Source organism: Lithobates pipiens, unplaced genomic scaffold (assembly GCF_037356315.1).
Source record: "Lithobates pipiens isolate NorthernLeopardFrog02 unplaced genomic scaffold, aLitPip1_a1.2 Scaffold_102, whole genome shotgun sequence".
Taxonomy (NCBI): Eukaryota; Metazoa; Chordata; class Amphibia; order Anura; family Ranidae; genus Lithobates; species Lithobates pipiens.
In genome coordinates, this window is record NW_027507689.1 from 311,833 (window position 1) to 327,761 (window position 15,929).

The 15,929-nt window shown below is 43.8% G+C and overlaps 2 protein-coding genes across 12 annotated transcripts in view; one reads left to right on the forward strand and one right to left on the reverse strand.

Moving 5' to 3' along the window:
- The window catches only part of LOC143958272 (NACHT, LRR and PYD domains-containing protein 3-like), a 535,368-nt gene that overhangs the window by 175,818 nt on the left and 343,621 nt on the right, over positions 1–15,929 (reverse strand). The gene's annotated exons all lie outside the window — the stretch shown is intronic.
- LOC143958206 (NACHT, LRR and PYD domains-containing protein 3-like) overlaps positions 1–15,929 on the forward strand; it is a 177,532-nt gene that overhangs the window by 152,706 nt on the left and 8,897 nt on the right. For 10 of the 11 annotated variants that reach the window (XM_077467714.1, XM_077467741.1, XM_077467750.1 and 7 more), the window contains 3 exons: positions 1,488–1,658; positions 8,216–8,638; positions 14,280–14,477. In XM_077467714.1, the coding sequence (XP_077323840.1) occupies positions 1,488–1,658; positions 8,216–8,638; positions 14,280–14,319 (634 nt within the window). In that variant the 3' untranslated portion in view covers positions 14,320–14,477. Of the gene's footprint in view, positions 1–1,487; positions 1,659–8,215; positions 8,639–14,279; positions 14,478–15,929 lie in introns of those variants that run through there. The other variant, XM_077467694.1, reaches the window with a different exon arrangement.

The following is a 15,929-nucleotide window of genomic DNA, read 5'->3' on the forward strand; positions in this document are numbered from 1 at the left end:
GCATATCGCCATGATCTGCGGCATTCCCAGTGTGCCTGCGTGCCGCTGTCTATGGCGCATACGCCGTAGACAGTGGTGGCTGTCTTTTTGTAAATATCTCCTAAACTGTATAGGTTTAGGAGATATTTATTGGACCTACAGGTGAGCCTTAATCTAGGCTTACCTGTAGGTCAAAGTGGTCTGTAAGGGTTTACAACCACTTTAATATGTATATCAGCACCACAGTCACCGGAGAATCACTGTGTCGGCATCCCCTGCAGTATCCATCTGTAAATCACCTGGCTGCCTTTCAGCTGGTATCCCGTATGTTGGAAAGTAAAGTAGATCTCCTCCAGTCATATATCTGCCAATATATGCCGATAGTATCACACTGACACTGCATCAGTTGTTATCTCATTCAGTGTCAGTGTGATACTATCGGCACATTTTGGCAGATATATGACTGGAGGAGATCTACTTTACTTTCCAACATTGACTAAAATTGAGTTTATTGGATTTTTCTCATAACAAAAAGTAGGGATATCATTTTTTTCAATATTTTTCATCTTTTTTCATTTATATTGCAAAAAAATTAAATTCCCAGAGCTGATAAAACACCACCAATATAAAGCTCTATTTGTAGGAAAAAAGGACACAAATGTTGTTTGTGTACAGCATTGCATGACCGCGCAATTACCAGATAAAGCAGCGCAGTGCCAAATTGTAAAAAGTGCTCTGGTCATTAAGGGGGTAAAACCTTCCGGGGCTGAAGTGGTTAAGGTAAAAAACCTTCATCCTTTCCATCCTCTGTAATAAATCCTGTAACATCCTAGTATATGATCTATATCTATGAAGATGATATCTGATTGGTGGAGACAATAAAGAATGGGGGATGGAAGAATAAAGTGCTTTAATGTGAAGTGTCCCCCATGTGAATGTAGAATCCCATTGTAAATGTGGAATATCCACCAATATAGTACTTGTATCTCTAATATATCCCAGAAGTCTCAGCACTAAAGGCTGGAAATGTATATCCACCCCTCCCCCCTACATTCTCTATAAGGCATCCTATTCCTGCCACAATCCGGTGACCTTCAATGGGAACTCCTGATTGGTGGACTTTAGGAAGGTGATGGAATATTGGGGTCACTGGGGTATCCACCATCAGAAATTCTGCTGTTTTATTTCATAAACCCCCCAGATCCTTTCCTTTATCTATCAATTTCAGAATCCCCTTTAAGACACTGTGTGAGGTCCTGCTTAATAACCAGGTACATAAGGGGGTGACTGAGCTGTCACAGCGCCCCCTCTTTATACTGTGTAGACATAAGTACTACAACAGCTTCACCTTTATCAGCTTCCCTAATAACAAGATCTTTCCTCTGTATAACATTCTGTATATCCTGATATTCCGCTCTAGTGATGTTATGTTACTTTTCACTAAATGGGAATAATTCCTCATATTCATCTTATAATATAATATCATGTGTCTGGATTTGTCTCTGCAGGTTGGATGGATGTACTGTGACTTCCTCCGGCTGGGATGATCTCCGATCCATTCTTATCAATAATCGATCCCTCACCAGACTGGATTTATCATGGAATGATCTGGAAGACTCTGGAATAAAACTTCTATGTGAGGGGCTCAGAGATCCTGGCTGTACTCTGCAGAGGCTGATGTGAGAATTATCCTATAAATGATATAATATTCTGCAGGATTCTGGTATAAATCTTCTATGTGAGGGATCCAGACATGTCACCTAGATGAAAGTTATACAAAGACAGACTTCTGATTGGCTGGTTACACTGGGAGTTCCCATCATAGTCCTTCAGGTCACTCGCTGTTATTGGTTTTCATCTCCTCCCCCCTCCACTGACTATCAGAGATCAGACTGTGGCTGGGGTCACACTGGAGGTCACAGCGGGTCACAGCAGGGGGTCCGGTGCATCTCCATTCACCATTTCAGGTCTGATTTCTGTCTGAATTTTGGACTGAATTTGAACACAGACCAGAAGATGCACAGGACTCCGTATTCTCTTCATTCAGTGACCAATCATAGACAGATGGTCCTCAATTAGAATCTGGAAGGACAGAGCGAGTCTCTAGACCAGAAGTGACCCCTAGATGCCAATAAAATCCCCCCATCCTTGTAGATATAAAATTGTCACCTCACTGAGCCTCAAAGAGAAGTCCTAGTCATTTCATCTACAAGCCCAGTAGGGGAGGAGGCCGATACAGGGAGAAGACCCCGAACTGTCTGCCAGACATTGATTTATATCAGAGATCAGAGGAATCTATTTTATCTCTCATACAAAATAAAATATTAGTTGCAGAGAGATGGAAATAATTGCCCCTGATTGTAGACATGTTGGGGTACATGTACATATAACATTGTATGTGTAGTGAGGATAGAATCCAGGAGAACCCCCAGAATGGTTCTATGGGGTCTGATCACACCAGACAAGCTCTGATTGGTCTTGTTGGGATCAGACTGACATGCCGGTGTTGGAAATCCAATCCTCATCCATCAGAAACATTCATGGTCCATTTAGCTCTGGTTCCTTCAGAACACAGGACCGGCTTGTGGGCTGGGCAGGGAACACCCCCCAGGGTTGATTGGCTGATGGCTAAACTCCACCCCAGGGGCGGACTGACCATTGGGCCACTCGGGCACTGCCCGAGGGCCCCAGGCCACTAGGGGGCCCCATTAGAGTTGCCAGCCTCAGTAAAACCAGGGACAGTATGTAAAAATCTGTGTTTTTTTTACATCTGTCTCTGAAATGTCCCTTACCGACATCCTTTTAGTCTAAAAATCCCGAAATTCTAGCGGCCCCACCTCTCCAGTACCTTCTCAGACAATAGAAACATGTCTGTGTATACTGTGTGTACATGTATGTGTATACTGTGTGATTGTATACCGTGTGTGTGTATACTGTTTGGCCCCATAATCTCGGATTGCCTGGGGGCCCCATAATCTCCTATTGTCCGGGGGCCCCATGAGTTGTCAGTCCACCCCTGCTCCACCCACATCTATAAATTGAGGATCCTGAGATATGGACGGGGGATTCCCATGGTGCCGGTCTAACCGGTGAATAGCGGATGTTCCTGACATGTTCCTGTCACAGGATAATCCTCAGAAAAAGTTTATTTCTGTTTTATTCTCACAGCCAGACTGTGTCTGTCCTTTTGTCTTTGTTGTATTTTCTCTCATTCTTTATCTTTCTACATATTTTATACACTAAATAACAAACTAGTGTAGCTCTGCTCTATATTACACAGACAGACAACCTACCTGCAGACAGAGGTAAGTGTTACCACAACCCCAGTGTTACCACAACCCCAGTGTTACTATACGGCTGTGTAACTATGTAACAAACCACCTAACCACCTGATCCTGATACTTCCAAATAATAATTACACAACAAAAATGATAATACAAAGCAAATACTACATAGAATATATGTCTGCTACTACCACAACCTCAGTGCTGGAACAATGTGCTGCACAATAATGAATTGCTATTAATACACTTTATACAGAAAACGAACAACTTTATCCCGGTAATTGTAGAAATGGAGTCGGTGAGGATTTCCTCTCAGTAGTGCCACATCCAAAAACTTGTTAGAAGCAAAATAAATACCCCTAAGGGGGGCTTTTATGGCACTTGTATATATAAAGTGGTGCTCCGGAGAAATGTGACTTTGTAGATAAATCTCCCCCTATAATCCTCATGATTCATGTATTCTAGTAAAGGTTACGCTGTAATCCAAGGGCCGCTTTCTATTTCTGCAGCATTGATTTCTTACTTCTGTAAGTCCCAGCAGGCCGCCGCCATCTCATGTGTGGGCATCTGAAGCCAGACTGTATCTCTTCCTGTATTCCATGGTTACCCAGCATGCACCTCCAGATCTCACACGTGCTCAGAGCAGCACGAGCCGTGTAATAGGTTGTAGGTCGGGTTTCCATAGCAACAGCCATGTCAGAGGAAGTTCCCGCCCCTTAGCTATGGAAACCTCCCCTCCCCCTCCAGGAAGCAGGAAGTTTATCTACATTTACAAAGATTATAAATCTAGAAATACAAAAATCTCCTGCAAAAGGAAATTACTTTATAAAAGATGATAATTGTAAATGATATCCCTTGTTTATGTGCAGATGTGTGTGTGCGTATATGTATGTATGTATGTATGTATGTATATATATATATATATATATATATATATATATATATATATATATATATATATATATATATATATATATATATATATATATATATATAAAATGTATGTATGTATATATGTATGTGTATGTATATATATATATATACCATCTGCACAGAAAGAGGAATATCATTTAAAACTAGCATTGTTTAAAAAAAACATTACATTTTGCAGAAGCTGCCCCATCATACTGCCACCATAAAAAATTGCCCCAATCAACATTGCCCCATCAAAATTTTCCCACTATACTGCCACCACCAAAATTGCCCCATTCTATTGCCCCATAAAAACTGCTCAATCATATTGCCTCCGTAAAAAATTCCCCATCACATTGTCCCCATCAAAAATGCCCCATCCTACTGCCCCATCAAAATTTCCGCCATCATACTGCCACCATCAAAATTGCCCTATCATATTGCCCCATCAAAACTGCCCCATTCTATTGCCCCATCAGATTGCCCCATCAAAACTACCCCCATCAAATTTTCCCCATCAAATTGTCACCATTATATTGCCACCATGAAAACTGCCCAATCAAATTGCCCCATCATATTGCCACCACCAAAATTGCCCCATCAAAACTGCCTCATCCTATTGCCCCATCAAAACTGCCTCATCCTATTGCCCCATCAAATGGCCCCCATAAAAATTTCCCCATCCTATTTCCCCCATCAAAATTATCCCATTATACTGCCCCCATCAAAATTGCCCCCATCAAAATTGCCATCATCAAAATTGCCCCATCATACTGCTACCATCAAAATTTCCCTATTATACTGCCAGCATCAAAACTGCACCATCCTATTGTCCCCTAATACTGCCACCATCAAAATTGGCCTATAATACTGCCACAATCAAAATTGCCCCATAATACTGCCCCATCGTATTGCCCCCATCAAAATTGCCCCATCATACCGCCACAATCAAAATTGCACCATCAAAACGTCCCTATCAAATTGCCCAATCAAAATTGCCCCATTATATTGCCCCCATCAAAATTGCCCCATTATATTTCCCTATCCATATTGTCCCATTATATTGCCCCCATCAAAATCGCCCCATAAAACTGCCCCATCATATTGCCCCATCAAAATGGCCCAATTATACTGCCCCATCATATTGCCCCCATACAAATTGCCCCATTATACTGCCCCCATCAAAATTGCCCCATTATACTGAACCATCAAAATTTTCCCATCAAAATTTTCCCATCATACTGCCACTATCAAAATTGACCCATCATATTACCCCCATCAAAAATGCCCCATTATACTGCCACCACCAAAATTGCCCCATGATTATGCCCCATCAGAACTGCCCTATCCTATTGCCCCATCAAAGTTACCCCATCCTATTTCCCCATCAAAATTTACCCATCATACTGCCACCATCAAAATTGCCACAATCAAAATTGCCCAATCAAAACTGCCTCATCATATTGCCCCATCAAATTGCCCAAATTGCTTAAAATTACCTCTATAGAATTGCCCCATCATACTGACGCAATCAAAATTGCCCCATAAAATTTCCCCATTAATTTGCCCCATTATGCTGCCACCATCTAAATTGCCCTACAAAAACTGCCCCATCATACTGCCACCATCAAAATTGCCCCATCCAAATCCCTCCATCAAAATTGCCCCATTATATTGCCACCATCAAAACTGCCTCATCAAATTGTCCCGATCAAAACTGCCCCCATCAAAACTACCCCATCCTATTGCCCCCATCAAAAATGCCCCACAAAAACTGCCCCATCAAAATTGCTCCATCAAAAATGCTTCATCAAAATTGCCTCATAAATACTGCCTATCCTATTGCTGCATTATACTGCCACCATAAAAATTGCTCCATCATATTGCCCCCATCAAAATGATCCCATCCTATTTTCCTCATAAAAACTGACCCATCAAAACTGGTCCATCCTATTGCCACCATCAAAACTGCCCCATCAAATTGCCTGATGAGGCTACACAGATTGGCACTGGTGGGCACTGATGGGTGGCAGTGATGTGCTAATTGGTACTGATTGGTGGGCACTGTTATAACCACAACCCCAATGCTGTGATTGGCTGGTAATACCATAACCCCCTGTGCTTATATTGGCTGGTAATACCACAACCCCAGTGCTGTGATTGGCTGGTGATACCACAACCCCAGTGCTGTGATTGGCTGGTAATACCACAACCCCCTGTGCTTATATTGGCTGGTAATACCACAACCCCAGTGCTGTGATTGGCTGGTGATACTACAACCCCAGTGCTGTGATTGACTGGTAATACCACAACCCCAGTGCTGTGATTGGCTGGTGATACCACAACCCCAGTGCTGAGATTGGCTGGTAATACCACAACCCCAGTGCTGTGATTGGCTGGTGATACTACAACCCCAGTGCTGTGATTGGCTGGTGATACTAAAACCCCAGTGCTGTGATTTGCTGGTAATACCACAAACCCAGTGCTGTGATTGGCTGGTGATATCACAATCCCAGTGCTGTGATTGGTTGGTGATACCACAACCCCAGTGCTGGGATTGGCTGGTGATACCACAACCCCAGTGCTGTGATTGGCCGGTAATACCACAACCCCAGTGCTGTGAATACATATTACAAACTAATACATTACTAATGGAAATGATGAATGTAATAAAACAATAACTAGTTACAAGTAATTGATGCCACAACTCCAGTGCTGTAAAATGAATGTATCTAGTTGGATATATAAGAGGAAAGTCGATATATCTGTGATCAATCTTCCTCAATGATGGCGCCCCCTCCAGTGTGTCACTACAAAATGAAGTGTGTTCAGAGTCCTCCACCTCCGTGCTGATGAAATGCCCCCTCAGGTATTGGCCCCATATACAATATAGGTGTCATGTGCTTGTCCCCCTCTGGGGGGCTCAATGGGCCCGGGGGACTTCCCACAAGATCAGCTGTCACAAGTGTGGGGTCTGGCTGGATATAGAACTCCAAGCAAAACAAAAATGGCACCAATACTGAAGTGCGTCCTTCAAAACAATTGTCTCTTTATTGACAATAAATGCACTGACAACCATTAATATGTCAGCATATCCAGCAACCAATTGGGCAGTAGATAATATCACTCACCAGCGCCACTTCCTTTTTCAGTTCCAGGCAGGAAATGACATCACCCGGCTCCGCCCGAGGGCTGCCTGTCCAATGATTGGTTGATCTGCTGACATATTATCATCACTTGTCAGTGTGTTTAGCGATCCTCATGGATTTTGCTGCACAGAGACGCATGTGAAGTAGAAATCCCATTATTTCCTATGTGGTCGGTTCCCATCGATGTGCCGCAGTTTAGTGTGAAAGGGAATCTATATGGAGCCATTCACACCTCCAATGTGTGCGTTACCACGTATGCTGCAATGTACCTGCAACAGTGTAACTTCACACTAATGCCCCGTACACACGATTGCACATTCCGACAACAAAATCCATGGACTTTTTTTTCACGGATGTTGGCTCATACACACGGTCACACAATGTTGGTTGGAAATTCCGAACGTCAAGAACGAGGTGAGGTACAAGACGCATGACGAGCCGAGAAAATGAAGTTCAACAGCCAGTGCGGCTCTTCTGCTTGAATCTGAGCATGTGTGGAACTTTGTACATCGGAATTGTCTACACACGATCAAAATTTCCAACAACGGATTTTGTTGTCGGAAAATTTTAGATCCAGCTCTCAAAGTTTGTGTGTCGGAAATTTAGATAGGAAAAGTCCGATGGAGCCCACACACGGTTGGAATTTCCGACAACATGATGATCCGATTGCACATTTTCCATCAGAAAGTCCGACCGTGTGTATGGAGCATTAGACTATTCAGGTGGGTGACAACTTATCTAATTTTCACAGGGGAGGTCCTACCAATATTCCATCCAAATGTCCCAACATTTCATTTTCTAAGACCCCGCCCACTGATTATTTCATTGGATGTGTCTACTTCTGCCCCTCCCTGGAAGAACATTTCACCTCTTTCCTGCTTCTCCCTCCAGTATTGAGTACAGTAGTGGAACATTACGGTGCTGTGATGATCTTTCCTCCGTTATCTCCACAAACCGAACTCTGACCTCTCTGCATATATTATTGAGTGATGATTATGATGATTATTACTACAATAAGGACGATAACGATGATGATGATGACGATGATGACGATGATGATGACGATGATGATGATGATGATGATGACGATGATGATGACGATGATGATGACGATGATGATGATGACGATGATGACGATGATAATGACGATGATAATGACGATGATGATGACGATGATGATGACGATGATGATGATGATGATGATGACGATGATGATGATGATGATGATGACGATGATGATGAGAAAATGTCGAAGTCAGAAGTGAGACGATGCTGTCGGGTCCTCCGGAATGCCGGCTTCTCTGTGGATACAGGGTAAGATCTGTTATATTGGAGGAAACGCACCTACTAAGTCTTAGGATATGAATAGTAAATAGAAGCAAAATGCAAAAAAAATTGACTTTTTAGGCACCAATTATAAAAAGTCACATAATTGTTTATTAAACACATAATAATACAAAAGAACACATTTAAAAACTTGTTTTGCAATAAAAGCAAAACTGACATCTCTCTAGGACAAAAAATGAATGACAATAAACATCATTGTAATCCTGCAAACATGATGTAGTATGCAAGAAAAAAAAAAGGCGCTCTACATGTTTCGCAATTGAAAGCTTCTTCGGGAGCTTATTAATTGTTCTTGGAAATCATATAGTAAAGTACGTCTCAGTAGGACCCAGGTCCTGATAAAATGTTAGGCACAGTAATGAACTGAGATAATATAACCAGTCAGCAACAAAGCCTGACACTATTAGTAGTCAGCACACAAATGTAGAACCAGATTGTCAGTTCAGCAAACAAACATAATTGCATGCTAGCACACCTGACAGGCCGCCCACAACACAAGTGTGAAGTGGCTCATAAGCAGGCGGCATGGTAAAAGTAGCATAGATTCATTCAGCACATCTTTAGCAGCTGAGTGTTGAAATAAGCCTGATAGAGAAGTCGGGAAACAAACTCTCACCAGAGAAGGATGCCAACAAAAATGTGAATAGTAAAATGTAGACCACATTGGATGGGGATGAGATGATGGTGATGAGATGATGGGGATGAGATGATGGGGATGAGGTGATGGGGATGAGATGATGGAGGTGAGAGGATGGTGATGAGATGATGGAGGTGAGATGATGGAGATGAGATGATGGAGGTAAGATGATGGAGATGAGATGATGAAGATGAGATGATGGAGGTAAGATGATTGTGATGAGATGATGGAGGTGAGATGATGGAGGTGAGATGATGGAGATGAGATGATGAAGATGAGATGATGGAGGTAAGATGATGGAGGTAAGATGATGGTGATGAGATGATGGGGGTGAGATGATGGGGATGAGATGATGGGGATGAGATGATGGAGGTGAGACGATGGGGGTGAGATGATGGAGGTGAAATTATGGGAATGAGATGATGGAGATGAGATGATGGAGATGAGATGATGGAGATGAGATGATGGGGATGAGATGATGGAGGTGAGATGATGGGGGTGAGATGATGGAGGTGAAATTATGGAGATGAGATGATGGGGATGAGATTATGCGGATGGGGATGAGATGATGGAGATGAGATGATGGAGATGAGATGATGGAGGTGAGAGGATGGTGATGAGATGATGGAGATGAGATGATGGAGGTGAGAGGATGGTGATGAGATGATGGAGATGAGATGATGGAGGTGAGATGATGAAGATGAGATGATGGAGGTGAGAGGATGGTGATGAGATGATGGAGGTGAGAGGATGGTGATGAGATGATGGAGGTGAGAGGATGGTGATGAGATGATGGAGGTGAGATGATGGAGATGAGATGATGGAGGCAAGATGATGGAGGTGAGAGGATGGTGATGAGATGATGGAGGTGAGATGATGGAGATGAGATGATGGAGATGAGATGATGGAGGTGAGAGGATGGTGATGAGATGATGGTGATGAGATGATGGAGATGAGATGATGGAGATGAGATGATGGAGGTGAGAGGATGGTGATGAGATGATGGAGGTGAGATGATGGAGATGAGATGATGGAGGCAAGATGATGGAGGTGAGAGGATGGTGATGAGATGATGGAGATTATGGAGGTGAGAGGATGGTGATGAGATGATGGAGGTGAGATGATGGAGATGAGATGATGGAGATGAGATGATGGAGGTGAGAGGATGGTGATGAGATGATGGAGGTGAGATGATGGAGATGAGATGATGGAGGCAAGATGATGGAGGTGAGAGGATGGTGATGAGATGATGGAGATTATGGAGGTGAGAGGATGGTGATGAGATGATGGAGGTGAGATGATGGAGATGAGATGATGGAGATGAGATGATGGAGGTGAGAGGATGGTGATGAGATGATGGTGATGAGATGATGGAGGTGAGAGGATGGTGATGAGATGATGGAGGTGAGATGATGGAGATGAGATGATGGAGGCAAGATGATGGAGGTGAGAGGATGGTGATGAGATGATGGAGATGAGATGATGGAGGTGAGAGGATGGTGATGAGATGATGGAGGTGAGATGATGGAGATGAGATGATGGAGGCAAGATGATGGAGGTGAGAGGATGGTGATGAGATGATGGAGGTGAGAGGATGGTGATGAGATGATGGAGGTGAGATGATGGAGATGAGATGATGGAGATGAGATGATGGAGGTGAGAGGATGGGGCAAGATGATGGAGGTGAGAGGATGGTGATGAGATGATGGAGATGAGATGATGGAGGTGAGAGGATGGTGATGAGATGATGGAGGTGAGATGATGGAGATGAGATGATGGAGGCAAGATGATGGAGGCGAGAGGATGGTGATGAGATGATGGAGGTGAGAGGATGGTGATGAGATGATGGAGATGAGATGATGGAGGTGAGAGGATGGGGCAAGATGATGGAGGTGAGAGGATGGTGATGAGATGATGGAGATGAGATGATGGAGGTGAGAGGATGGTGATGAGATGATGGAGGTGAGATGATGGAGATGAGATGATGGAGGCAAGATGATGGAGGCGAGAGGATGGTGATGAGATGATGGAGGTGAGAGGATGGTGATGAGATGATGGAGGTGAGATGATGGAGATGAGATGATGGAAATGAGATGATGGAGGTGAGAGGATGGTGATGAGATGATGGAGGTGAGATGATGGAGATGAGATGATGGAGATGAGATGATGGTGATGAGATGATGGAGGTGAGATGATGGAGATGAGATGATAAAGATGAGATGATGGAGGTGAGAGGATGGTGATGAGATGATGGAGGTGAGAGGATGGTGATGAGATGATGGAGGTGAGAAGATGGAGGTGAGAGGATGGTGATGAGATGATGGAGGTGAGATGATGGAGGTGAGATGATGGAGATGAGGTGATGAAGATGAGATGATGGCAATGAGATGATGGGGGTGAGATGATGGAGATGAGATGATGGAGGTGGGACGTTGTTGGGAGGTCTTCTGACACCGGGGCTGCTCTGTAATGAAAATTTAAAATAGAAGTGCAGCGCTAATAATACAAACAATATTAATAAATTGCATTGTATAAAATTGTGAATCAGTGAAAAAAATTGTGATAAGAAGAAAAACTAAGGCAAAGTCCCCATCACAATAAAGTCCATGTGGGTCTATGTAGAATATTGAAACAAAAAATACTAATTAATTACTTATATAAAAAACTGTGAATGAGTGAAAAATTGATAAAAAGAAAACTAAGGCAGTGTTCCAATCAGAATATTCCATATGGGTCTATGCAGCGTATTAAACTGGTGAAGATAAGTTGCAATCATGTCTCCCCGGGACCTGATTGATATCCGAAACAGCAACTAATGTTTCTGAGTCAACTTGGAAATATAAAAGAAAAGACCTTTCATAGAGCCTGCGGCGTGACGTCATCACGTTTTTTCCTTCCCAGGCGGTGGAGTGACGATTCGTATTGGAAGTAAAGAGAAGTAAATGGAAACTCTGCAGTCTCCCTTTCTGTATCTGATTGCTGCTCCCGACACACTATTATCATTCTTGTCAGTGCAATTTATTCATTTATTAAATCTTTATGAATATACACACTGCACTATGAGAGGTTTTTTCTTTCATATTTCCGAGTTGATTCAGAAATAATAGTTTCTGTTTGGGATATCAGTCAGGTCCTGTGGAGACCAATCATTCCTGAGCTTGGTGACACCGTCCTGCCAGTCACCGCCTTCTGGTAAGCAGGCTAGCTCACTTCTTGGGTGTCAATCTGACCGCACTACAATTTGTACGAAGATTTATGTCACGTTCTTCTTCCTGCAACTTATCTTCACCGGTTTAATATGCTACATAGACCCACATGGACTTCATTGTGATGGGGACTCTGCCTTAGTTTTCTTTTTTATAAATTTTTCACTGATTCACAATTTTTTATATAAGTAATTAATTAGTATTTTTTGTTTCAATATTCTACATAGACCCACATGGACTTTATTGTGATGGGGACTTTGCCTTAGTTTTTCTTCTTATCACAATTATTTCACTGATCCACAATTTAATACAATGCAATTTATTAATATTGTTTGTATTATTAGCGCTGCACTTCTATTTTAATTTTACTTTGTAGTTTTTTGTACTGAACTCATAGGTGCTGGTTGCTTCAGTTCATAGATTTACATATTCATGTGGGTGAGATGATGGGGGTGAGATGGAGATGAGATGATGGAGATGAGATGATGGAGGTGAGATGATGGAGGTGAGATGATGGAGGTGAGATGATGGGGGTGAGATGATGGGGGTGAGATGATGGGGATGAGATGATGGGGGTGAGATGATGGAGGTGAGATGATGGAGGTGAGATGAGGGAGGTGAGATGATGGAGATGAGATGATGGAGATGAGATGATGGAGGTGAGATGATGGGGGTGAGATGATGGGGGTGAGATGATGGGGGTGAGATGGAGGTGAGATGATGGAGATGAGATGATGGGGATGAGATGATGGGGGGTGAGATGATGGGGGTGAGATGATGGAGATGAGATGATGGGGATGAGATGATGGGGGGTGAGATGATGGGGGTGAGATGATGGAGATGAGATGATGGGGATGAGATGATGGGGGGTGAGATGATGGGGGTGAGATGATGGAGATGAGATGATGGGGATGAGATGATGGGGGGTGAGATGATGGGGGTGAGATGATGGAGATGAGATGATGGAGATGAGATGATGGAGGTGAGATGATGGGGATGAGATGATGGGGGTGAGATGATGGGGGTGAGATGATGGAGGTGAGATGATGGAGATGAGATGATGGGGATGAGATGATGGGGGGTGAGATGATGGGGGTGAGATGATGGAGGTGAGATGATGGAGGTGAGATGATGGGGGATGAGATGATGGAGATGAGATGATGGAGGTGAGATGATGGAGGTGAGATGATGGGGGTGGGACGTTGTTGGGAGGTCTTCTGACACCCGGGCTGCTCTGTAATGAAGATGGAAGGACGGGTGACAAACATTCTATACAATTTCTGTAGAGCCCATTGGAGGTCTCTGTAGTTATACAGATAATGAGAGAGATGATTGAGATTTCCTGTGCCAGTCACAGATTTCCCAGATGATGGAGAATTTATTCCTCATCCCAAGTTTTATCATTACAGATGGGGGATGGGAGAATCAGATCCACCAATAATAATCTTAGTCAGGTCCTTCAATCTTCCACAAGGTTTTACCTTTACAGAAAAATACCCCCCATCCCCCGAGGTCCATCCAATGTGTCAGTATAACTGAGCCAATCGGATGTGTGTTCTCAGCCTGTACACATGACAGCCCAGCACACCCGGCATATAGTCTGCTATCCCAATGGTTGGATGGAGATGAGTGTGTGGCCCCTGCCATGGTGAGGGCCCCTCACTTTTCCATCATTTCTTACAGAGCTCAGTATGATCCCCTCCCCCCTTCCATCATCACAGCAACATTTCCTCCTCTAACACTCTCATTTTATTCTTCTATGAAGGGGAGGAGGCTGGGATATATCTATATACAGAAGAAGATAAGAAGATGGTGTGTGGGAGCCCCTCCCCCTCTCAGGTAATACACGGATCCGGATATGAAGAGAATGTCCGGAATGGATGATATCAGAGTAAAGTCACATCAACTCTCAGCTTTTATTTTCTCTTTCTGATCCTTAAATATAGAATTCCAGTAATAGTAATCTTTCTCTTCTTTTCCTCTTCTAAATGGCATCATTTCTGCTCAGTATTGCCCACTTCCTGTGTTGTTGTGTGACCGGTGCCCCCTTCACACCACTGATCTGATAGGGGCACCCGTGCATGCGCGCTCCCATCTATTGTACTACAAGCCTGCGGTGACACACTGGCTGCACCGCCCATCACATCACTGATACAGCTCCGCCTCCATTGTCATCTGATTGGAGCCCCACCTCTATGAGTGACAGCGGCCCCCGTACTTTCAGAGCTGCATGTGGATTGCCTCCTGGATGATGTTCTGTGACAACGGCACAAGGACCAAACATTACAACAAACTTTATTCATACAAGACACTGTCCTGTTGTGTTAAAGTTTACTGACAATACATTTTACGGACTCCATTTTCATTGGAAAAAAAGGGTTTATTTTAACCATCACCACCAATCATTGTGTGTCACCCCCCAGGAAGATTCTGTGTCACCCCCCAGGAAGATTCTATGTCACCCCCCAGGAAGATTCTATGTCACCCCCCAGGAAGATTCTGTGTCACCCCCCAGGAAGATTCTGTGTCACCCCCCAGGAAGATTCTATGTCACCCCCCAGGAAGATTCTATGTCACCCCCCAGGCAAATTCTGTCACCCCCCAGGAAGTTTCTGTGTCACCCCAGAAAGATTCTGTATAACCCCCCCAAGAAGATTCTGTATAACCCCCCCAAGAAGATTCTGTGTAACCCCCCGAAAGATTCTGTGTCACCCCCTCCCAGTTTATTGTGTGTTACCCCTACCAGGGCATTGTGTGTCACCCATCCCACTGCAGAGCATTATATGTCACCCATCCTCATAGGCATGCACAGGGGGTGTGCCAGGTGTGCCTGGGCACACTCTAATCACACTTTGCAGTGCCGATTCCCCCTACTGCCTGGGCTTCTCCCCGTATTGTGCTGCCCCATCCCAATGCAAAGTATGACATGTCACTCATCCCATTGCAGAGTATGACGTGTCACTCATCCCATTGCAGAGTATGACGTGTCACTCATCCCATTGCAGAGTATGACATGTCACTCATCCCATTGCAGAGTATGACATGTCACTCATCCCATTGCAGAGTATGACATGTCACTCATCCCATTGCAGAGTATGACGTGTCACTCATCCCATTGCAGAGTATGACATGTCACTCATCCCATTGCAGAGTATGACATGTCACTCATCCCATTGCAGAGTATGACATGTCACTCATCCCATTGCAGAGTATGACGTGTCACTCATCCCATTGCAGAGTATGACGTGTCACTCATCCCATTGCAGAGTATGACATGTCACTCATCCCATTGCAGAGTATGACATGTCACTCATCCCATTGCAGAGTATGACGTGTCACTCATCCCATTGCAGAGTATGACGTGTCACTCATCCCATTGCAGAGTATGACGTGTCACTCATCCCATTGCAGAGTA